This window comes from Notothenia rossii, assembly GCF_949606895.1.
Source record: "Notothenia rossii genome assembly, chromosome: 2".
Lineage (NCBI taxonomy): Eukaryota > Metazoa > Chordata > Actinopteri > Perciformes > Nototheniidae > Notothenia > Notothenia rossii.
Genome location: NC_136904.1, coordinates 74182650 through 74206152, shown reverse-complemented (window position 1 = coordinate 74206152; position 23503 = coordinate 74182650). Strand labels below are relative to the sequence as shown.

The window sequence follows — 23503 nt, the reverse complement described above, 5'->3', positions numbered from 1 at the left end:
CAAATGTGTTTTTCAATTTGATCCCATCCTGTTATCACTCCTTTTTTACTTGACAGTAAATGGACCAACCTCAAGTGAACACTTTGGCTTTATTTTTGCTCTTTTGCCCAGAGTTACATTGATAGATCTAAAAGAAAAAGTTTCAGTAAAAACAACTAACATCACATAATTAAGACTCATCTTGCAACCTATTTATAAAAGATAAGCCAATAGAAATAAAATCAATACACAGTTTCAGTAAAATATGAATCATTTATTATTTCTCTTCTTGTATTGTTGTCTTTCAGAGCAGCAGCTCAATGCTTGGCACTTGACTTTCTAATATTATGTGTGAGGATCCACTATTACATTGGTACACAAAAACATTCACAACCAATGTTGTTATTCTAAACCCTGTTAAGGCAATTTTTACAGCATGGTCTTTCATACCGACTCTTTAAGTGAGATATGACAACAGTCAAAAATGAATACGATGATCATTAGTAAATATATTAAAGATTATCTGTGCAAATACCTCAATTTGAGATGCTTAAGACATGGATCTAACATGTATTACATCTGCTAGTTCAAGACATCAATGCATAATTAAAAAAGGAGGTGAAAAACATTTTCAGAATATTCAGTAAAATAACTATTTTAGACATCAACTATTTTCATGATTATCGTTAAACTACATTTGAAATAAAACTAATTGGTAAATAAACTGTATAGACCACACATTGATTGCATAAGATGATTTGAAATGTTGTTGGACTCACAATTAACATTTCAACACTTATAATGCATTAGATCTACATGTATAAGTGGATAACACTTAGTTTAAGTGCATAATAAAACACACAAAGGCATTATAAGCACACTGCATGCATTGATTCACATGTTTTATTATAAACATTCAGAAAACTCCCTATGCACTTAAATTCTCTGTGAATCCGACATCATTAAGAAATTATTACTTTTCACCGGAAGCTGTTTACTTTTGCATCATGTGCTGTTTCTGGCTTAAACAGTAATGTTTTAAATATATCATAAATAGTTTATGGATGTGCTTATAATGCCTTGTGAGCAACACACTTTAAGTACAAGTGACTAGTCCTCACTTTTGATCCATACAAGTAAAAGGCATAGTCAAGCATCTTTACAGCTTAATTCAGATGAGTTATTTTATAGATAAAGAATTTAAAAGAATAGATCATTTTCACAATTTTGGTGATGATTCAAGTACACTAACACTATCTTTAAACCTAAACATCATTGGCTAATGTCGTCATTTGTTTTGAATGGCAGATGATGTCGACACAGGCCATAGGACGGATGTATATGGCAGTGATTCTACTGTGTTTGTGAGCAGAATGTACATACAACATATCCTGCTGAACCCACTCATGAAAACATATTGTACTCCCTTAGAGATTCTGTAAGGCAGAGACACGAACCAGTTTTTGATGTGAAATTCCTACATGTGTCTGGAGGACGGCCCAGATTTGAAGCCGGTTGTTAACCAGCTAAATTTGATTTTTTTTACGACAACGTTACGGTATTCAGTGTGAATACTTTTGTAAAACCTTAGCTTCCACAACAATGGCAGGATTCTCAATGTCGGCTTTGCTCTGAACCATTCTCAGCTCCAGTTGTGCCGGACTGGGCCTTTTCCCAGGGCCAGCCATCTCTGGAATAGAGAACAGCAGATGAAAAGAAAGCACAAGGTTTTTATTGACTGGCTCACTTTTCAATTTCGTAGTCACAGAGTCTTGTCTCAGTGAATGCTTTACATACAGTTAAGAGCAACAGTTATGACAACTTTGTATGCCATGATATTTACTTTAACTCGAAACCCAACAATATCAAAAGCAAATCTTTGAGATGGCAAACGATGTGAAGTAATTTCATAAACTGTGTCAACACATTTTTTTGGAGAAAATGCTGGTGGCGTCTACATAGTGCACACTACTGGTTGAAATGTTACTATTGATTGTGCAAATATAGTCCTAACAGCAGAAGGGAGCAAATAAGTGTCCTTTAGGTTCAGTATATGACTAAACATAAAGAAAAAAGAAAATCAAAACACACATAAAACCTACCGTTAGCATAGGTTATGGTCCTCTTTATGACATGGTGCATGACCGAAACAGTCTTTTCACAGGCAGCCTGTGAATAACAGAAGGAAGACAATCACATTTGTGTCAGTTTATTAAGGAATCTAGCAACATAATTAGCCTAGATAGATTGAAAAGTTTAATGTGCCACTGACCTTCAGGTCTTTGGGGTGGTGGTGAGTCCAGGCCAGCAACAAGGCAGCAAACAGGTCTCCTGTCCCCACAAATACAGCATCCACTTTGGGAATGTCCATGCAGATTATCTGACTGGTGACGGCCCCATCTGGTTTCACTAAAGTGATCCAGAATCAGAAGTTAGAAACAGAAATACTTTATTTGTTCCCTGGGGGAAATTGGAGACACGCAGGATATTGATATCATAACAGCCAGTGGGGGGGGGAACACTATGGAAGCCCTGATTAGCAAGATTTTTTAAACATATATAACATAACATTTATATAGGTGGAAAACAATTTCAATACCAAAGAAAAATAGTTTTTTTACCTTGGATCATTTTACAAATTTAGTCTTTCCTTTCAACTGTTGTTGTAATGCTTATACCACAAGAAGTTGAAGTAAACCACCATCCCACTATTTAAAAGAATACATTTTTAGCTAAAAGAAAAGACTAAGGTCGAACATAACGTACCAACACAATATATATGAACCAAGAATCACTAAAACTCATTTGGTAAGTCATTTTACCTATCTTTTGGCTCCCGAGGGCCACCAGGAACTGGTCCCCATGTCTGGAGGGCAGGTCTGTGCTGGTGAGGACGACAGTCTCTGGTCCCATTTTATGAAGCAAATCCATCACCTGGAGAATAGGAGGGGTCCCATTTCCTCAACCATTATTGATTTAAAAAACTTAACTAAATAGCGAGAAATATAATGATGCTAACCTCAACAGCATCTTCTTCTGTGGTGATTTTTCTCCCGGTTAATAGCCTGTGTAAAATATTGGCAGCTGTTTTAGATGAGTATTTACCTGCATCAGATAATGATCAATGACTAATTTAATGTTTCTCCCTATAAGCCAGCTAATAAGGCTATTAGTATTATTTCCTAATTCATGTATACAGCTTGTGGATGGAGGTTTTTCTATTAATTTCTAGTATGTGGGTTTGCGTACTATACATTTAGTTTATGATGACTGGAAGTGCACTCACTCTGCTTCAAACTGGTTGGGGGTGAGGATGTCAGCCAAAGGCACCACATTGTCCCTGTAGACAGGCAGCAGGTACTCTGGAACGTACTGATACAGACATCAAAAACAATAAAACAATTACGAATATGGACAAACTTACGGTGAAAATAAAAATAAAAGAGTGCAGAGTAAAGAAACTCTCATCAACTGGATAGTTTGGACAAAGAAAACGGGAAATGATGGTAAGATGCTTACCATAGCCCCCTGGTCTCCCATAACAGGATCACAAACTGTGAAAAATACAAATTTAGGTTAAACTTTGTGCCTGCGTTGAGGACAACGGTTACACTCTGCTAGGGCTTTAATTTCTTTACACTTGAACAAAAAGGCTGTATGTCAAGAACTGACGCTAATTTTCCTAATGAATTAAGCCTAATTTAAAATTATTTTATTGATGAATAAATCAAAAGTTTAGTCAGTAGAACATCAGAAATCAGTGAAAAGTTCAAACCGAAAGTCATGTTATCAATTATTAATTCATTATTCAATACAAAGGAAAGCAGCAAAAGAGAAGCTAAAATAGCAGGCTTAATTGTGACGATTGATCTATGAATACAATTGTTTCTGTCCATTCAATGATTGAGTCAGCAAAGCAATATTCCTTATTTCAATTTGAAATGTAAACAAAGTAACAATGTTTACTCACCATATACCAGGCTGGGATTGGCCTTCTTCAGCTCCTGAATGATGTCAACAACCGTCATCAGGAAGGACGTGTCTCTGCTGTAACCTTGGAGATGAACGTGTGATGAAGACAATGACCCACTGTTAGACTGTGATACTTTGCAGCTACTGTTAAGTACACTGAATATTTTTCATGCTAACCAATTTATCAATAGCAAACTAATGGTCAGATGTATTGTGTCAGTCGGGAACATGTTGTTTACATATCAAGAACTTAGTGGAAAACATACCTTTTCTAATAAAGGGCAAACCAAAGCTGTCAAAACATGTCGTTGCTAAAGCACCATGTTGCCATGCTTCCAAAGCATAGCCTCACCTGTAAGGATGTAGTCATAGCGGTTCACCTTGTTGAGCTTAATGCCCTCATACAGCACATTTAGCTCATCCGCTGTCAGAACTTGACCTTTCCAATGGGCGTAGCCTAGGATTCAAGAAGGAGAATGGAGGTTTAAAATGACGTGACATTTGAAAGGCATTGACATTTGGAAAATACTTTTAAGACTTTGTGAGGATCCGTGGGGAACTATGGCACGCACTAAATAAAAAAAAGATTTTGTATTAGCCCTGCTGTGCCATCAAACGGTGTTCCCCCTCCTTGCTTTCGTCTTCCAACCCGCCCCCCCCCAATCCCTCTTCTAAGGTTCCTCTCCTCTGTGGTGTCCAGGGCCAAACCGTGGCCTCCACACGGACTGAATGGGATGCCTGTATCCTGGCTGCCACTTTCCCCCTTTCTTTGTCCCTCTTTCAACACTGACCTAGAATAAACCCTCGAAAGTTGTGCAGACTGCAAATGATTGGATAAAGAATGAACGCACACACAAACACACTTTGGTTTATTCTTTATACTGTTACACAGAGGCCAAACCTGACCCTCAGCCAGCGAGAGAGAGCCCCCCCTCCGGTGAGGGCTTAACAGAAAGCTGGAGGTAAAGTCGAGGCATGTGCTTTGATGGCAAAGTGTTGAGTGATAAGAGTTAACGTTTCTGAATATTAAAGTTGTCTACATATACTAGTGTTGTATACTTGAAATATAATTGGTGTTAATGTACTCAAAACTAAACAGTCTACTTTCACTAAAAGTAGAGGTTTTTATTGATGTAACGTGGTGGAAAGGTCTCCTGCCCCTGTGGTGAAGGCACATTCTTCACATGCTTTGGCACCTGAAGCCAAGATTATAAACCTATCCTCTCTACAGGTGTTTCTAACAAAAAGTTATAAGACATTACGTTTTTATTATATTTTGCGCTAGTTGTATGTGGAATAACGATAGCGCTGTTGGTTATTATATTTTAACTTCCGAAAATACAACCAGCCAGAGATAAAGATCTAAAGTAAAAAACAATAAACATTAACGGAAAGGATGGGAAAGAACATACATATTTACTTAAAACAGATGGACAGAGACCCCTCCTCTAAAGCCAAACAGATAATGTTTCACTGAGTGGGACTAAAGAATGCATACGAAGCTTATCCAACGTTACGCAAACAGGCAAAGAACATGAGCTTTGAACAGTGATTAACTCCTTTTGCGTGTCTTTGTTTGAGTGCTGCTAGAGGACAAGATGAAAATTCAATACAATTGTGGTCAAAGTCTGTACGAAGGTCCTGTCAGACACAGTATGACACCACATGCATCACAACCTAATCGTTTTTGACTCAACAATTAAAGCATCCCCTTTCTAGTTTTTCATCAGTAATAACATTACAAAATCTCAAAGATAATTGATTATTATTGCTATTTCAATTCAAAGATAAAAGCTGAATCCACATACTGAGTGAAACAGCATCAGTTATTTTCCCACACTAGGAAATCTAAAAGCCAACCTGTGTGATTGGAGAACTGCACAGAGTTGATAGAGTCCACTTCAAAGCCCAGCACCTGAGAAAAGAGAAATAAAACAGCTGTTAAAACAGACAACAATGACATCTGAATGTCACTGTGCTGTGGGAACACCATGCTGAATTTCTTTGGCATCCCAATGTTTTTGTTGTGATCATTGTCTTGGCATGTTTGAGGACACTTGATAATTAACATGGCTTACAACGGTTATTCATTGTGTAAGTGTTGTGAGTCTCAGACATTCTTCTCGAGGGTGGGAAATCATATTGAAATGCAGGACTTCAATGTGCTTTTCAAAATGTCCAATTACAATGTAAAGTTATTTCTGAAAGTTGAGTATAAATACAATTTATTGGTACGATGAGGTAACACATATTACTACCATCATTTTAAACATTTAAAAACTCCACACTGTCATCTGGGACATTAAAAATAAATACACAAAAAACATCTCTAGACAAGCTTCAACGTTATTACATTACATGTCACTTGTTAGACGCTTTTATCCAAAGCGACTTATACTCAATACTGTGGGCAATCCCCAAAGGAGCAATTTGGGGTGAAGTGTCTTGCCCGTGCGTGGACACAACGACATGCTTACTGCCGTGGGGCTTGAACCTGTGAGCCCCTGATCCGAACTCCAACGCTCAACCCATTGCACCACACGCCTCCTTATCTTGAAAAGTTATCACTTTACAAAGTCTATGGTTTGTAGCCATAGCTTATATACGGCTGTACTGTTTGTTACGTGTAGCTACACACTATGTTTTGTAAGGAGCAGATAACTGGCAACAATGCTATGTACTATAATTTAACAATTGATATTACACAGGATATAGTCACAGGACGTCAGTTTTTTTTAAATTCAATTAATAGACATTCAGTATTTTACTAAACAGGAATGTTTCTTTAAGTCTAGGAGTGTAAACTCTAAACATTTTAAAAAGGCCTAGCCTATGTAGTTTGAAAGGGCAGGAAATGTTTCGGATATTGTTTTTAATGAACGCAAGACTGTTAACCCCAAAGCAGGAAGTCACGCTCTATAAGAAATGCACTTCCTATATAATTTAATTTCCATGTTTAGGGCAGTTTTCTCTGTTTTGTTTGCCAGGCTGAGACGTATGATACAGGATGATAGATCCGGTTCTTACCTGCAACGGGAATGTTGCCGACTTGTTCCCAACGTATCCCCTGACAACATGACTCTGAATGGACAGCACACGACACTCCATTACCGCAATAACACAGGCTGCGTTTAAAAAAAACGTACAGAGACAAGAGACGTGATGAATCCTAAAGCTGCATTAAAAATGTGCACAGGTTCTAACACGCGGACACTAAGCATGTGAGCAATAACTCCAGCATTGAAGGACAGAAGCGACGGTGCTGCCAGTGACATTTAGTTTTTCTTCAGGCAGCTACAAAGACACCTAAACGGTTGCATTCAATGGCTCCTGACGAATGTGGGAGACACTAGCCTCCTACCAAAATCACGGTAACTTCAGCTTCAGTAAATTGATGATACACGATAGCTTTGCAATTTTATATTTAAACAATATTCAGTGAAGTGGTGAAAGAGGTATTTAGGTATTGTACTCAAATAACAGTAGAAATAATGCAGTGTGAAAATACTTAATATTAAAAGTATGTAGTGAAGTAAAAAGCACAATTTGCATTCATAGTACATTTAGCCTAAGTTAAAGTATAAAATAACATTAAACATAGATACTCATTTAATTTAAAGTATAAGTACATAACAATTCAACTTAAGTTAAAGCCTCATATTAGGTTTAGATAAACATTAGAATAGTATTTAGTATTTAAAAATGTTGTGAGCTATATTTAATAATTTGTATGTGTTATGGTAAATTAAATAATGTCTTATAAGAGCTTTGAATCATCTCAGCATGCGTGTATGAGAGCTTACAATACAAAAACTAATGATTGATTAATTTATTTGTCTGATTGTGTGATGGTTATAATGAAATTCCCCCTCTGTTAATTCATGTATAGCATTTTCAGAACACAAAGACATTTATTTACTGAAAATTCCACCAAAAAGTTGGATATAAAAATGTTTTCAATAATTGAAAAAAAAATAGATATGTTTCAATCTGCATCAATACAAATACACAGCAGTAGAATATATAGTGCCTATTGTGTTTGTGGCCGCGACTTTGGAAGAAGAAGAACAATTAATTATTCATTAATGTGTGGAGCCAAATGTAAGATACACTGAGGGATAGTTTATTCTCTCATGCCTGACGCCTTATCTTAATCCATTTGGACAACCGTTTATGATCCAAAATCAAGTAAATATAGGTAAGTATGTTGGTTACCACTAGAGGGCACAAGAGAGCTGAGAATTAAGTTGTGGATCAAAAGCACAATCTCAATATTACAAGATAGGATACTTTTTATATTTATATTTTAATAACATATCACAGAGAGGTATTTAGGTTATGACCGTTTTTAAAAACCTGCTGTTCTGGCTGATTGGGGTTCAGGGTGACGGGGTGGAGGCAGAGTTTCAGATAATAAAAAAAAAAAAGATGCCGTTAAAGGATCTACTGAGCAGACCACAAAGCACAGAGGCCCTGACTGGAGAAGCACAGAGGCCAGATAGAGGAGAGGGGAGCCAGGTGGATGATCTGAACGCTGAGCTAATCATCGCTGACATACACATGTAGCAATTGCACAGAGAAGACTTTTCTTGTGGATCATTGATAAGGAAGGTCTGGAGAAGCTCGACTGAAGTTGTGCAGAGTAACATTGTACTCATTTTAAACTGAAAAAATACAAAGTACAATGGCATGAATTGGGTATAGTAAGTTAAATCAATGAAGAAATAATATATTGTATTGGGTTGTTAAATATCGTCACCTTCTTAAACTAATGGCCTAAGTCATATTTGAAAGTTTTTCAAAGAACTGAAAAAACTGAACCAAATATAGAATATATGATATATATAGTAATTATTTCACACAAAAAGGTTATGACAATATATGACTATTGACATACAAATAACACTGTCTGTCAATTGTGTAAAATAAGAGGATTAGATGATTTAGGCCAATTTACGAACATGTTGTTGTGACTTAGGCAATTTTAAACCTGACTTAGGCCTTATTACTTCTGGAGTAAGTGAGTTAGGCAAAACAGTGCACTTCTCTTTTCTGCATTACTGTGACAGACCATGGGGCTGGGTCAGCCACTAACAGTTTAACATGCTAGAAGAGCACAGAGACTCAGAGGGCAGTTTGGGTTGGTCATTTAATTCAATATAGCAAACTCAAAAGGTACAACTTAAATCACTCTTAGCTAAATAAAACAAAAGGCAAGTAAATCAAACGCTGAGGAGGCATGTGCCTCTCCTCACTACTCCCTCCAGCTCTTCTTTGCTGTGTTTTGAATTGCAGCTAACCCTTTTCCATTTAAAGGTCCCATTTCATGGCCATTTCTACTGATCATAATTCCATTGTTGAGGTCTAATAGAGTAGATTTACATTGTTCAATGTTCCAAACTCACATTGGTTTTCTCACACAGCATCTCTGTATAGTATGCGTATTCACTCTCTGTCCTACACGCCTTGTTGGAGCTCCTGCCCCCCCCCCCCCCTATGAGCCCACTGTGCTCTGATGTGTGATTATGTGTTACAATGGCGTTTGTTAGCAACCAGAAATGAGAAACAGATGAGAATGCTGCGTGGGGTTTGGGTGCCGTGTTGGCGAGACGTTGCAGGGCTCGCTGCTCCGCCCTTTGAGACTCGAGGAGCCGACAGTGTGAGCTGGATTACTGGTGTCGTTTCCTGGTTGCTGCGTGGGGTCTGCAAGACAGCGAGACACGGCGAAACTCAGCCCGAACTCAGCCTGAGCACACACACGTGAGTGTGTGGCGAACTGTGAGTGGAGATCCACACAGCTGCGGCTGAGTGTGCTGGCGAAACTCCGCGGAGTATTGCGGCTGAGAAAAGACAAAGCTTGAGTGAGTGAGTGAGTGAGTGTGTGTGTGTGTGTGTGTGTGTGTGTGTGTGTGTGTGTGTGAGAAGCTCCACGGATTGGTCCATTTGGACCTGGGTAAGATTACATCACTATACTCAGGAAGAAAAAAATGGAAAAAGAAAAATCTCCAACGAGGCGTTCAGGGGCAGCATAGACAGGCACTCGACGGGCATGACGTGTTTCATGGACTGAAGGTCCTGAAACTTCCTCTCCTTGATTGGCAGAGCATCAACTTCAGCAGTTGCAGCTGCCTGTTGATATTCCCGATGTAGTTGGGAGATGGTTGTGCCTTGGTGAAGGAACTTATTGTCTTTGTAGGTCGCTGTGCTTCTGCAGTAGTGCGAATCAACAGTGGGCAGATCCTTCAACCAGTCCTTAAGGAAATCTGTGACAGCAGTTTCCAGCTTTGCATTTTTGCCACTCTTAGGTGGAGATGTAGTCTGCCACTTGTTCGTCATGGTCGATGGTGTCTTTGTTCAGCCAGGGTAATGGTTCTTTCAGGGATACCAAGTGTAGAAGAAAAAAAGCTTCGCACGCTTTAAGATTCGTTCCATCCTGAAGTTTCAGTTGGTAGGAAAATTATGAACTGCGCCTGGATCCCTCACCAACTTTCTTTCTTTCAAGGCATCCTTTGTGACCAAAGTGTTGACGTATGTTCTTCCCAGTTGTCCGTTGACCAAACTTTCTGAAATATTCACTGCCTCTACTCTTATGTAATGGATTGACAGTCTCGAGTCGTGACTCGTTGACAGAACTTCGAATTGCAGGGAAGGCCCATAGCCTTTGCAGCTATTTCTTTGCCACCTTTGGCCTTCTATGCCATTTCTTTGAGACGTTTCTTCCTGGATTCATTTTGCTTCCATGTTTCTGGGCTGAGGTATTTATGTTGTTTCCTTTTGACCGTATTGTTTTCATACACAACCTCTAGATGAGGACCATAATGTTCTGAAGTTGCTGCCAGACTGTCTTCATTTTCACGGACAGAGGACTCATCAGAGGATGGATTGTAGTTTGGGTCTATGATAACATCATCATCATTATCATCATCATCTGTTTCTTCTTCATGGTGTGGACGGGTCTGCTTGGCATCTTCAGCAACACTCTCTTCTTCAATGACAGTGTTTAAGTTATTGTCTGCTCCATCTGATACAGGGTCTTGGCCTGGTACATGCTGCTCCATGTCTTTAACAACGGTCTCATTTTCATTGGATGATTCCTGATCGGTGTCTGAAAAGTCAAGTGCATCTCCTACCAAAAAGGAGTAGGCGTACGGTCACAACTGTGTGATCATTATGAAAAACATTTTTGTAATTGCACTGTGGTATTAATACATTAAAGCTATTTTGATGAATATTATTTGGCCAAATTCAATTAAAAAACATTTAATCTTTCCTAATAAGATGGAAATGTAATGTGGAAAAAGGAGACAATATTAACAATTGAAATGTACTTTTCCTAATTCATAATTATGCAGTAATTGTAACCGTTACTTCTGAAAGGTTAGATTAGTTTTTGGATTAGTCTTTTTTGTCCCAGAGGGAAATGTGTGCATGCTTCATGGAGCTACAGTAGCTACATTAGCTGCAGTAACTATAGTACCTACAGTAGCTTCGGTAGCTACAGTAACCATACATTGTGAAAGTAAAAGACTAAATAACTACACAACATTTATAGCCTAGCCTATAGTTTAATATAGTATAACATCACTTACCAACAGGGGATAAGCCCTGAACCATGAAAAGAACTTAATTTATCTGTTAGTTTTTCTTTTTCTTGAAGCAGCCATTTTGTAAAGCTTGTAAAATGGCCTAAGTCACAAGACAATGTGACTTAAGCCATTATCTTTTTTAAATATATGACCTAAGTCACACTCTTGACATAGGCCATTATACTATCAGGGTAGGGATAGCACTAACCTTTCAATAAGGATGTAGGCAATTTTACCAGAGGTGGCCAGCATCAAGAAGAGATGATTTAGGCAAAAAAAACATTTTCTCCAAAATATGACTTAGGCCATTAGTTTAAGAAGGTGACGATATGTAATAATAAACAGTTTTACAAGACCATATTGTATACAATCATTAAGGACTCTGGTGGAAGGACCAGATAAAAAAAGTTACCTGGAAAAGCAGAATACATTACAGCTCTTCAATTACAAATCTTAAATCAGACAAAATGCATTTTTACTGACATGAACTAAAGGTTAAGTTAAATTGTAACAACAAATCAGGTACACAGACATTTGATTGATTGCTTTTGCTCTCTTTTAGATGATATATACTCTATAGAACATGTAAGGACGCATCACAAGGAAAGTGATAAAAGCAGTAGTAGTTAACAACATGGGGCGAACTTTGAAGTTGTTGAGCACATGGTAATAACCCTTGTAAGTGTCTAGTGAGCACTGAGGAAAGATTGATAGCCAGAGGGAGGAAATATCTGTGTGTTCAGTGGTGCACCTGGTTGGTATCAGTCTGCTAATGAAGTTGTTCATCCATAAAGGCATGAAGGTGCATGTCAGGCCAATGGTCGAGGAGAAAGTGTTCACATCCTTTTCAACTACACCCGAAAATACTCCATTACAAGGAGCATTACCCTGCATTAAAAACTTTTGAATATGAGTATTGTGTGTAAAAAGGGTATACAATAGTTAAATGCTCCCTCTGAGTATTATTGTTACAGTTTTATACAATATTACACTATATGTTGATTTTAATTGATTGAAAACAACACTGACTGAATAAAATAAATATGTTTATGATGCTGAAATGTGTGGAGCTTATATAGAGCTGTCAAATAATAATAGTAATGGTAATAGCAATATAGTAAAAGCAATAGCAATAGTTTCCCTCTCAATTGTATTGGAGTGGAACTATTTGAGGTAATTAAATGTGAATCCTTATTAGAGTACAAATACCTTTACAAATGCATGTGAATGAACTTGTGTTGCTGACATATCTCATGGTTTGATATATTGTATGGTTTTGTAATGAGCTTTATGTTAATGACAATGTTTGTAATTTCAGGTCCAGTAAAAAAATATATACCCACAATTGATAAATACATCACTTTTTATTACTCATGTAATATGCCAGCATAGGGAGGTCAACACATTTAGGGGCTATGGTTGTTCCAGTTGGCATTTCCCTGCCTTCAGCCTTCTTAAATATCCCTCCGCCGAGCGCAGCCTGAACGCATCCACACAGAGGGGAACTAGTCCCGCCTCTGATGCTAACGTCTGGCCGGGGAGGAGCCAGGTAGCCGCTACACTGACACGTAAGAATCCAGCGTAAAATTTAAGGAAGAAGTTACATCTTTTTCTCAAGTTGAATATCGATACAGCTGCTTAGACTCTGACTTGATGTACAGTTGACCCGTCCCGGACCAGAGGACTGCTCGGACGCTTTTTGAAGCGACGTGGGGCTGTCAAACACAGCAGCCGACACACAAGATGAGATTCTCGGCGTTTGTTTCTGTGCTGCGGTCGGTCGGCCCGGTGGTAGTCGGTATTTCTTTAGGGTTTACGTTGAGTTTATTAAGTGTAAACTGGACAGACGAAGCGTGTTACCTAGACGGTAAGGAGGGTGAGGGTGAGGGTGTGACTGTGGGTCAGGATGGACTGCTCAAAGGAGCCCGAAAGCCCAACTCTATTTCCACTGGCAACGATGTGGAGTCCGACAAGGATTTTGAACCGCGAATAGTGCCATATAAACAAGTCCAGCAGAGCGCCCCAAAGAAAGTTTTCAGGTAAGCTTTTTATGGCAGTTCACTGAAGCTGGTCAACAGTCTGTAACTAGTCTCAGAGTGTATGGCTTATACTTGGTTTGAATAAAGGCCAAATTATTATCACTACCAGAGGCCATAGCTCATCTTTAGTAATGCATGAATGATAATAATGGTGTTCACCTGCTGCTAGATGTACAAGTGCCACTCAATATCATGTTGGTATGATATTTTAAACCAACAACATGTTGCATTACACTTACAATACAAAATCAAATTACAGGTATAACTTAGTTCAATTCTTCAGTATTCTTTCCTCACACTGATCACTGGTCTTGCTGAAATTGCCACAGAAAGTCTGACCAACTGTAAGCCACAACTTCTTCTGCTGGTCTCTACCTTTTATATTTACTGACTATGGTTGCTTACTTTTTCCGCCAGAGCTAATATTAACTACAGTTCCATGACTCCATGCTGAACGATTTCTTCTCACATATTCTTGGTAAACAGGCAGGTTTTCCAGGATAGCGACCTTGTTTTAATGTTAGCCCTAACACCCAAAGTGGTAGCATTGCATTACATTCTGAGAAAGAGACTTTTCCCTGGGGTGTTCGGAGGTTAGAACTTAAACCTGTTCAGCATACAGGTTTCACAGGCAACCAGTGCCATTTAGTGGTTTGGAATAGAATGGTAGGTATGCAGCTAGAGATCATTTTTTTAATTATCAAAAAATACTGTTTGATTTATGACAAATTGATCATTGAATATCAAAACAAAAATCCAGAGACTAAATATCTTATTTTGTCTGATCAACATTTCAAATCTCTAAAATCTCAAACCTATTTCATTAACTTTTATACATGTTTGAGAAAGGTATCACATTTTTACATACGAGATGTTAGTCGCATAACATATTTGATTTTTTCTTTCTTTGGAGAATAGTTGCTGATTCGTCTGCTAATCAAATATTCTACAAATTGCCTTTGTGTGGTTCCTATTAAGAGGCGTAATAGATCAAATGCACAGTATAATAGAGGCATGGGTAGGGTGTGCCATGTTTGCAAAGATCAATCAAAATTCGAGTCCTTGCACGTTTACTTTTCCAGAGAGTTTGTGTTTTTCCTTGGTAGTGTGTAATTAATCCCAAAATTGCCATGGCATCATCAAACCCACAGATTTGATGCAGGGTGTCCGCGGGGTCTTAAAAAGTATTAAAAGTTGATAAATCAATTTAGCGAAAATTAAGGCTATTAAAAAGTATTTAAAAGTATTAAACGGCATATCCAAGGTATTAAGAAGGTCCACAGCAACGACAACATGAAACACCCTTTAATTTACTGAAAAGACATGAAGGGAAACCCCACAAGGCGGCCCCATGCATAGCGCGCGCCGTAAAATGCTGCTTATTATTTTAAGTTTCGTTGCCTTGCTCCGCTCTGTGTGGGGGACGGGGACTAAACGACTATGGTAACGGGATCCCAAGGTGGGTAGACCGGCATACGCAACGCTCTGGGGGTCCAACGGCTCCGTTTGTAAGCCCTATATGATAATTTTTTGATAACGATGAAATAGCCCGCTTCGTCTCCTGCTGCTGCTGGGCTGTCAGAAGAGGGGGAGGAGAAGAGAGGCAGGCACCGTTTATTAAATATTATTATATTATTATACAGAGAACAGAGTCGTTATCAATTTGTTTTAAAGCTCAATAAATAACAAAGAAGACCTCTGACCGGCAATTTTCTAATTTTGTACGGAAGATTTAAACTTTAACGGACATGTTGACCGGCGGAACATTTTTTTGACGGAAACTCTGCCGCACGGTCCCCTCGTTCCTAGTAAGAGGTGGAGAGGTGGGTGTTTTTCATCTGCTGGTGGACTACCTGAGAGATATACAGCAGGAGAACACGCCGTCCACCGCGGAGAATAAACAGAAGGGCAACCATGGCAACCATGCTCCGGGGTCTTCTTCGCTGCTTTTGGTGTATTTCGGGCGGCAGCAGCGCCACTTACAGGCCTGACATATGTACTACAGCGTTTCCAGCATTTCCAGCGGTCTAGTGTGAACGGACAAGTTAATGAATCGAATGCGGGTGAACGGAAGACTTTTTTGCGTTTGCGTATGCGTTTTATTGTATGCGTCCTCGTGGGGCCGGGGTCCAAGCCAAACTATATCCGGTCACAGAGATCTGCTATTTTAAAGTAAAGTCAACACATATAGACCCTAAATATAGTCTATATTAAGAACGAGAAAAGTCAAAACATATATATCCTTTTTTGTAAACATATGACAAATGTGTGAGGGTGATGACGTCAGAGCATCGTCCTATGTGCCAGGGCTTAGCCCCGGACAGCCCCAGCCCAATTTAACCCCTGGGTATTTGTGAGGGAGCTCCTATATGGCATTACCCCGCTGAAGCTCACCAAAGTTTAATATATTTCATAGTTCAAAGTTTTGTCAATTGTTTTGTTTATTGGTCAAATACTGGTTTCTAATGTTTTCTGAGGAGTTTTACTGGAATGAAAGAGCACAGAGTACAGAAGCAACAAAGCAGCATACTGCATTAAACCTGACCTTCACAGAGAGGCTGAAGTCCATGTGGAGAGGAGGCTTCAGTAGTCTGTCTGCATTCTGTTTAGTTTTGCTATCTTACAATCAATATAGTAAATGTGAGGTAAAGTGTGTTGCCAATGTAACCGGTTAGAACTCAAAGTTGCGATGAGGTCTTAAAATGGATGGAAAGGGTCTTAAAAAAGGTCTTAAAAGGTATTAAATTTGACTTCAGGATTCCTGCATATACCCTGTGATGAAATATGTTGGTTTCGAAATAATCATTAGTATTACTTTTGTGTGACAGGCAATTTATTTTGTATTCAGCGTTGGTGAAAATGTGTTGTCTAGTTTTTGATTCAACATTTATTCATTAACTGTTTGCTGTGTTTTTCAGGGCTAAATACATAAGCACAGAGCTGGGGACGCGAGAGCGTCTGTTTGTCGGGGTCCTGACATCCAAGAACACTCTAAACACTCTGGGTGTAGCTGTCAATCGCACCATCAGCCATCACCTGGACTCTGTGATCTTCTTCACAGGCATGCGCAACCGCAAAGTCCCTCATGGCATGTTCGTGGTCTCTCACGGAGACGAGAGGCTGATATGGAACATGTATCAGAACATCAAACACATCTTAGACCATTACATCAATGAATTCGACTGGTTCTACTTCGTCCAGGATGACGCCTACACGGAAGCTGACAGGATCAAAACCCTGGTGGATCACCTTAGCATGGATCGAGAGCTCTACATGGGCAAACCTGAGGAGTTCATAGGAGGAGAAATGGAAGGGAAGTACTGCTACGGAGGGTACGGGTACATCCTGTCACGTACCTTACTCCTCCGACTCCAGCCCTACCTGGAAAACTGCAGGAACGACATCCTGAGCGCAAGGCCTGACGAGTGGCTCGGGAGATGCATCATTGATTACACACAAACCAACTGCGTCAATGAATTTCAGGTAGGAGTGTATTTTCTATTTTCTATCAATAACACTTTTTTTTAATCCATACATTTTTTTAATGGTTGCTGTTAAAAGGGAACAGAATGAGGCAGTTCAGAGTCAAAATGAATGAAGAGCAACAGAGTAAAATAATGCCACGCCGTTTTTAGAGCCTTTAGGGCTCCTTCTCGACAGAATAACAAAACTATCATTGCCGGAATCAAGCTTTGCCTCAAGGACAACACTTAAACCTGAAAGAAAGCTATATAAAAGTGTAATTACCATTGTAGCACAAAGGTGGTATTTATATTACAGAGTAGATTGCTAATACCCTTTAGCCTTTTACCCTAACCCACCCCCCCACAGCTCCAAGGTGGAATAGTTAAACAGGCAACAGAGCGCAGCTGATTTCAGCCTTGCTTAGGATCAATGGTGTGAAAATCCCCTGTGGGTCAACATGCTCTGCTCCTGTAATGTCATTAGCATTAAGGTCAAGCAAGGTCTGTTTGCCCCAGTGCCCTCTCGGGTGATTGTTTGTTGCATTCAGTTTGCATCATCCATGTTTGTTTGTGGACAACATATTCAAATATATTGTCAGAATCTTATCAAAGGAAATGCAACCTTATTATTTATACACCAGTATTTTTAATTCGATGTATTCCACTGTCTTTTGCTTCCATGTCTTCCTCCTTGGCCTTGCCACGGTGCAGGATACCATCTTGTTACACAGTTGAGTGTGAGTTGCATGGCTAACTAAAATGCCTGGAGCCAGACGAGCTCCAGCTCCCCCTGAACGAGGGAGGGGGAGCTGGGGGAAAGTTAAAAGACCTGGTGCAGTTGAAGAAATCAGCTTGAACACAGAGCCAGACATCAATTTTCTGTTAAGAGACAACATTGATGACAATTAGGCACGGATAATGCTTCACTAAGCGTACCACTACAGGCTGTTGGCAAACATTTGCAACAGAGTGGCCTCACTGCTCAGCTAAGCAGCATCTCCATTCTTTGTTCTTTTAATAGCTTGATCAGATTGGATTCACTTTTTTAATCACTCAAGCTCCTTAGGATGCTACTCTGTTTTCAGCTTAAGTGACTGTGTCTTAAGTGGGATTCCGGTCATTTATGTTATTAGGTTTCAACCTTTTAAATTATTTGCTCTTGCAGTTAAACCTGATGCTGCCTGTGATCATAAACACTGGAGAGCTTAATTAAGATAAAAGATCTCTTGAATCCCATAATCCCAGAACAAATTTAGATTCCTGAAATGTTCAAAACTTTGACAATAGAAAGCTGTTGTATAACAAAAGAATGTTGGATTGTTGCTGAATGAATCCCTGTCTTGCCTTCACTATGCAATTATGGTTGAAACCAAATTGTTTGCAGTGAAGATGAACCCAAGAAGCTGCCTAGATAGCGTGTAATGTTTGTTTGAATAGCAGCACAGCATAAAACTTATGCTTGGAGAAACGTTAGACACGTTTCTGTCATTCAGGATTGAATATGCCTCATGTAAAGACGTCTCTTGTTTCTTCTCAGGGGCTTCAGTACCACCATTATGAGTTAGGAAAAAACTCAGATCCGAGTAAAGAAGAAAGTGAACAGTTCAAGAAAGCTCTGACTGTCCATCCAGTGGCTGACCCTGAACAGATGTACAGGCTGCACCGATACTTCACTGAGATTGAACTCCAGAAGACCTACAATGAGATTGCTAAGCTTCAGGTAAGCTGCTTTTCAAGTGCCACAAATCACCTATGGTTCAGTCAAAAATTAAAACCAGGCTTTTCTTTGCTTGCCTCTGGCAGGTCAGCTAGATCTTAAACACATCTTGTGTTTCCACAGGCAGAAATAAAGAACGTGAGTGTGGTTGCTTTTGATGGCAACCGGAGTTCCCAGTGGCCTGTGGGGATCAATCCACCGTTTGAACCAAAATCTCGGTTTGAAGTTCTGAAGTGGGAATACTTTACAGAGGAAGAGATTTATTCATGCATCGATGGCTCTCCAAAGTGTGAACTGCAGGGCATTGACCGCATGGATGTGGCCAATGTCATTGATGTAGCTTTGCTAGAGCTGAACAAGAAGTATAAGCCTGTCCTTCACCTGAAGAAGCAGCATCTGATTAACGGGTATAGACGCTTCGACCCCGTCAGGGGCATGGAGTACACCTTGGACCTTCAGCTGGAGGTGGTGAACCAGAAAGGTCACAGCCGTTCTATCACTAAGCGAGTTCATCTGGTGCGACCTTTGAGTCGGACTGAGATCATCCCCATGCCCTACGTCACTGAAGCTACCAGGATTCACATCATTATACCTCTTACTCTGCAGGACCGGAGCTCTGTGGATCATTTCCTGGGAGTCTATGCTTCAAACGCTTTTGAGACCAGTGAAAATGCCATTCTCACATTCTTATTTATTTATGACCCAGTAGAGGCACAGCAAGTCAACCAGAATGATATATTTGCCAGTGTGAAGGGTCAGATAAACACTTATGAACGTAAATACCCTGCAGTAAAAATCCCATGGATAAGTGTCAAGACAGAAACTCCATCCCAGATCAAATTCATGGACATCATCTCAAAGAAGCACCCAGTTGACTCGCTGTTCTTCCTGGCTAACATTAAAACAAATGTCAATTCAGAATTTCTGAACCGTTGCCGCATGAACTCCATAAACAACTGGCAGGTGTTCTTCCCTGTCCATTTCCAGGACTTCAACCCTGACGTGGCTTATCACAACCAGCCACATCCGGCTACAGTTGATCTGGTCAAGGACGCAGGCCATTTTGACCGCAGGTCATTTGAAGAAGCGTGTTTTTACAACTCGGACTACATGGCAACTCGAACGCGAATGGTGGCAGACGTCCAAGAGAATGAGGAGATTCTAGATACCCTGGACATCTTTGACATGTTCTTAAACTATTCGGCCCTGCACGTGTTCAGGGCAGTGGAGCCAGCATTGCACCAGCCGTACAGCTACCAAGCCTGCAACCCACGGCTAAGTGAAGACATCTATCACAGATGTGTTCAGAGCAACCTGGAAGGTCTCGGTTCGTGCTCCCAGCTTGCCATGCTTCTGTTTGAGCAAGAACAAGGAAACAGCACTTGAAACCAGAATTAAACTTCCATTATATTGAGGTTACAAACTGTGTTTGTTGCTCTAAAACCTTATGATGCAAGCTAGCACAACTAAAGTCTGGAGAACTGAGGTGACATATGTGATGCTGCCTGACATTCTCTAGCATTCTTTAGTTTGAGGTTGTAGCTAGCTTGGAAAAATGAATGCAGTACATTCCTAATGAAAACTTTCCTAAATGTTCACAGTGCATATGAGTTGCTAGAACCAAATCTTTTGCTACTGTGACGATTCTAAAAAGCTGCAATTTACAAGTTTTGATCACTTGTTGGGAGAAACTGCCAGCAGCAGAGCCTTGACGCAGTGCTGGTTCATCCAGCTGTTATGTGTTTGGTGTCCAGGGGACATAGGTGACCCAATGGTGTCGTCTCTCGTGTTCAGTTCAGATATTCAGTGGGATCAGAAGAATTAGCTGCAATACTTTCACATTTTAGAATGGCATTTGATTTAAAGGCACAATGAGTAGGATTGTATTTGTATGTGTATAGAATGGGTGTCTGTTTCAGCAGCTCTGCCTGTATTTTCTATTTTCTGTTCATTTTGCTGCGTTGGGGGCTTTTGTGTGCACCAACATTTATAAAACGCAGCAACCAGGTGCCAGATTGTAAGCACAGATCAAAGAAAAAGCCAAAAGAATGGTGGACACAGTGCCAAAAAATGCAAATATAGTGTGGTGAAACACCATGCGGACAATGCTTGTACCAAAAACGTGACCCTGAGGTTTTGCTTTTACACGCTGGCGAGCACAGTAAACCTCATTGATACGGTGAGGAGAAGCTGACTGTGAATGTTAAAAAATCCTACTCATTGTCCATTTTTATTGTTAATTTCAAAGATATTGTAAGATGGGGCTTTAACGTGAAGTTCGAAAAGATAATCGGTATATTGCACCACAGGTTGTGTGCTCATTCACATTGAAGCATTGAGCTTTTGACACGTTCTGATTTACAAAGGCACATCTTTGTATATGTGCCTTGACACTGACTGTTGGGTGGGTAGGAGATAGTATCTTCCACTGTGGATAAAGCCTGTTACACAGCTGGGAGGAATGAATGGAGAGTCAGTTAACTCTTTTATTTTATTTTTAAGGTGACAGCAGTGTGTATTTAAGCTTTTGATGTTGTAATAAAATGTACATTCAAGAGGCAAAGGGCAATCATGAATAATGGGGGGAAATAAATCACCTAGGTAAACGTCTGAAGTGATGGCCCATGTGAGTCCTCGTGAAAGCTGTACTTTAAAACGGAATATTTTTAAATCAAAAAACAATTTTTCCACATCAAGTTTAGCAGATAGTTTTTTTATAATCTAAAAAAGATGTCTAAATGTTCTAAAGTATTTTATAAATTATTGAATGATGTCATTGTCCTCCATTTCCTGGGCTTGGTTTTAGAAACGGCAGCTTTCTCCCAGTCTCAGTGCAGTCCAATGGGAGGCCTTTTCTACATTACTGAGTGGAGGTTGTGGATGTATCGGTACTGGACACCAGCAAGTTATTAGTATATCATAATGTGCAATATTACAGATAACACAACTGGCTATATGTCCAATGGAGGGGGACTTTCTATTTCAAAGACAATAGCCGCGTTCAGTACTTTTCCCACTTTAGTTCCGATATAGTTCCGAAATGTCGCGTTCACACCAAGAAGAGCCGGAACTAAAATTAGTTCATGAGAACCTTTTTACCCCCTTTTCCGTTCCTGCTAGAGAGCAGGGACTCTCATGCGGCTCTCTTGTGAGAAAAGAGCTATATTTCTGATTGGCTGGGCGGATTGCAAACCACGCCCCGTAAAACTCAAATAAGGAGTTATAAGTGTTGTGAAGCCACCATTTTATTATCTTCGCATTAGCATTATTAGCATTAGGCCAGCGCAGAAACGCAGAGAGACTAACTTATGGCAACACAAAATAAAACATGGGAGCGGTGGAGATGAGGAGGTGTCGGCGTTCTGGCGATTTACTCGGAAGGCTTCAGTAGAAGCTGCTGGGAGTCCCAGCAGCTTCTACTGAAGCCAGTCCCCAACTCCGGGGACTTGGATTTTGGGCGGCAGTATACGCCGTGAAGTTGTTTGCGGCCTGCCAGTAAACCCAAAGCAGAAGAAGAAGTGACTTCAGCGGCTTCATTTGCCTAATCCACCCTCAGGGACTTATTCCGGTGTGAAAGCGATCTGTACTTAGTTCATGAGGACTAAAGAGTTCTGATGAACTAAGTTCTCATGAACCTTTGTGGGAAAAGTACTGCGGTGTGAAAGCGCCTATTTGCTGCAAGTACAGCAGTGTGTTTATCACAATACTGTTCATGACATTGCATAAACCATCTGGTGCTTTGTGTTCAATGATAAGTAAATACACTGTATTTTCTTTTGAAAAGACCTTTAATGTATTTTGCTAACACTAGACACTTTTCATCATCAAATTTGCTTTGAAATACATTAAGGCAAGTCAATTTTATTTAACTTTAATCGGATTCAAAGTATTTATTGGAAACACTACATCTGCAGTGGTGATCCTCAACAGTGTTTGCTGTATTTTCTGCCATGTGAACAAAGACCGCGGAGGTCATTTTTATAACGCATCTCTTTCTTTAGAGAGCAGAAGAGTATGACACTAATAATGTGCAGAAATGGAAACTGAATCTTCCAAAAAACCACTGTGAAAGACGGAGGGCTCGGATTACAATATGAAGTTATTGTGGTGATCTGGGTCGTCTCTGCCTTCTGTAAACGTGAGAAGCTTAAAATCAAGCGAGCGTGGCAGATTAATCACCCCGTGTTGTTAACACCGCCGCCATCGCTGAGCGAAGACTTAAGTGTTTTGTCCATAACTTATTTATCTGCCATTTCTCTATGACTTATGCAGATTCTGAATACTTCCGCACTAACAGAGGCTTCCACAGCATTCTCTGTACATTTATAAATATTTTATAGATTCTATTTTTAAGCTTATTGTACACAGCAAATGATACTTTTATTATATTTGGTGAAAAATTAAACGTACTGTATTTTGAGCATTGAAAATCATTTGACCATGAAGATAATTTAAAATGTATGTTTTCCCACTTCAATCATGTAATTCATTCAAAGAAGCAGGCAAATACCTTTTTTATTTTTATTTCCATTGATGTTTGAACCTATAGGTTTACATTATTTTATGGATATGGGTACTAGTATAACCAAAGCGATACATTTTAATGAATGCTCATCACATTTAATTGTGTGCTGTAATTCCCAAATGAAATGTGAATTATTGTAATTTTTAAATAAAGAGTATTTGTATAACATTTCTTCTTTGTTGTTTTGTTTTTTACGATAAGATTTATTTTGCATTAAAGCT

The 23503-nt window shown here is 39.6% G+C and overlaps 2 protein-coding genes across 2 annotated transcripts; one reads left to right on the top strand and one right to left on the bottom strand.

Annotated features, from left to right (window-relative positions):
- Positions 1-232: 232 nt before the first annotated feature.
- Positions 233-7255, bottom strand: LOC307029218 (pyridoxal kinase-like). Its single transcript, XM_079664976.1, has 11 exons — positions 6979-7255; positions 5812-5866; positions 4304-4408; positions 3950-4033; positions 3499-3533; positions 3266-3351; positions 2999-3044; positions 2802-2913; positions 2252-2388; positions 2082-2148; positions 233-1669 (listed from the first exon to the last, which is right to left on the bottom strand). The coding sequence occupies exons 1-11, from the start codon at positions 7057-7059 to the stop codon at positions 1542-1544; spliced, it is 936 nt and encodes a 311-aa protein (XP_079521102.1). The 5' UTR covers positions 7060-7255; the 3' UTR covers positions 233-1541.
- Positions 7256-13084: 5829 nt separating this feature from the next.
- LOC307030744 (chondroitin sulfate synthase 2-like) lies at positions 13085-23450 on the top strand. Its single transcript, XM_079667375.1, has 4 exons — positions 13085-13576; positions 16495-17059; positions 18578-18760; positions 18881-23450. Exons 1-4 carry the CDS (start codon positions 13281-13283, stop codon positions 20141-20143), a joined length of 2307 nt encoding a protein of 768 aa, XP_079523501.1. The 5' UTR covers positions 13085-13280; the 3' UTR covers positions 20144-23450.
- Positions 23451-23503: the final 53 nt, after the last annotated feature.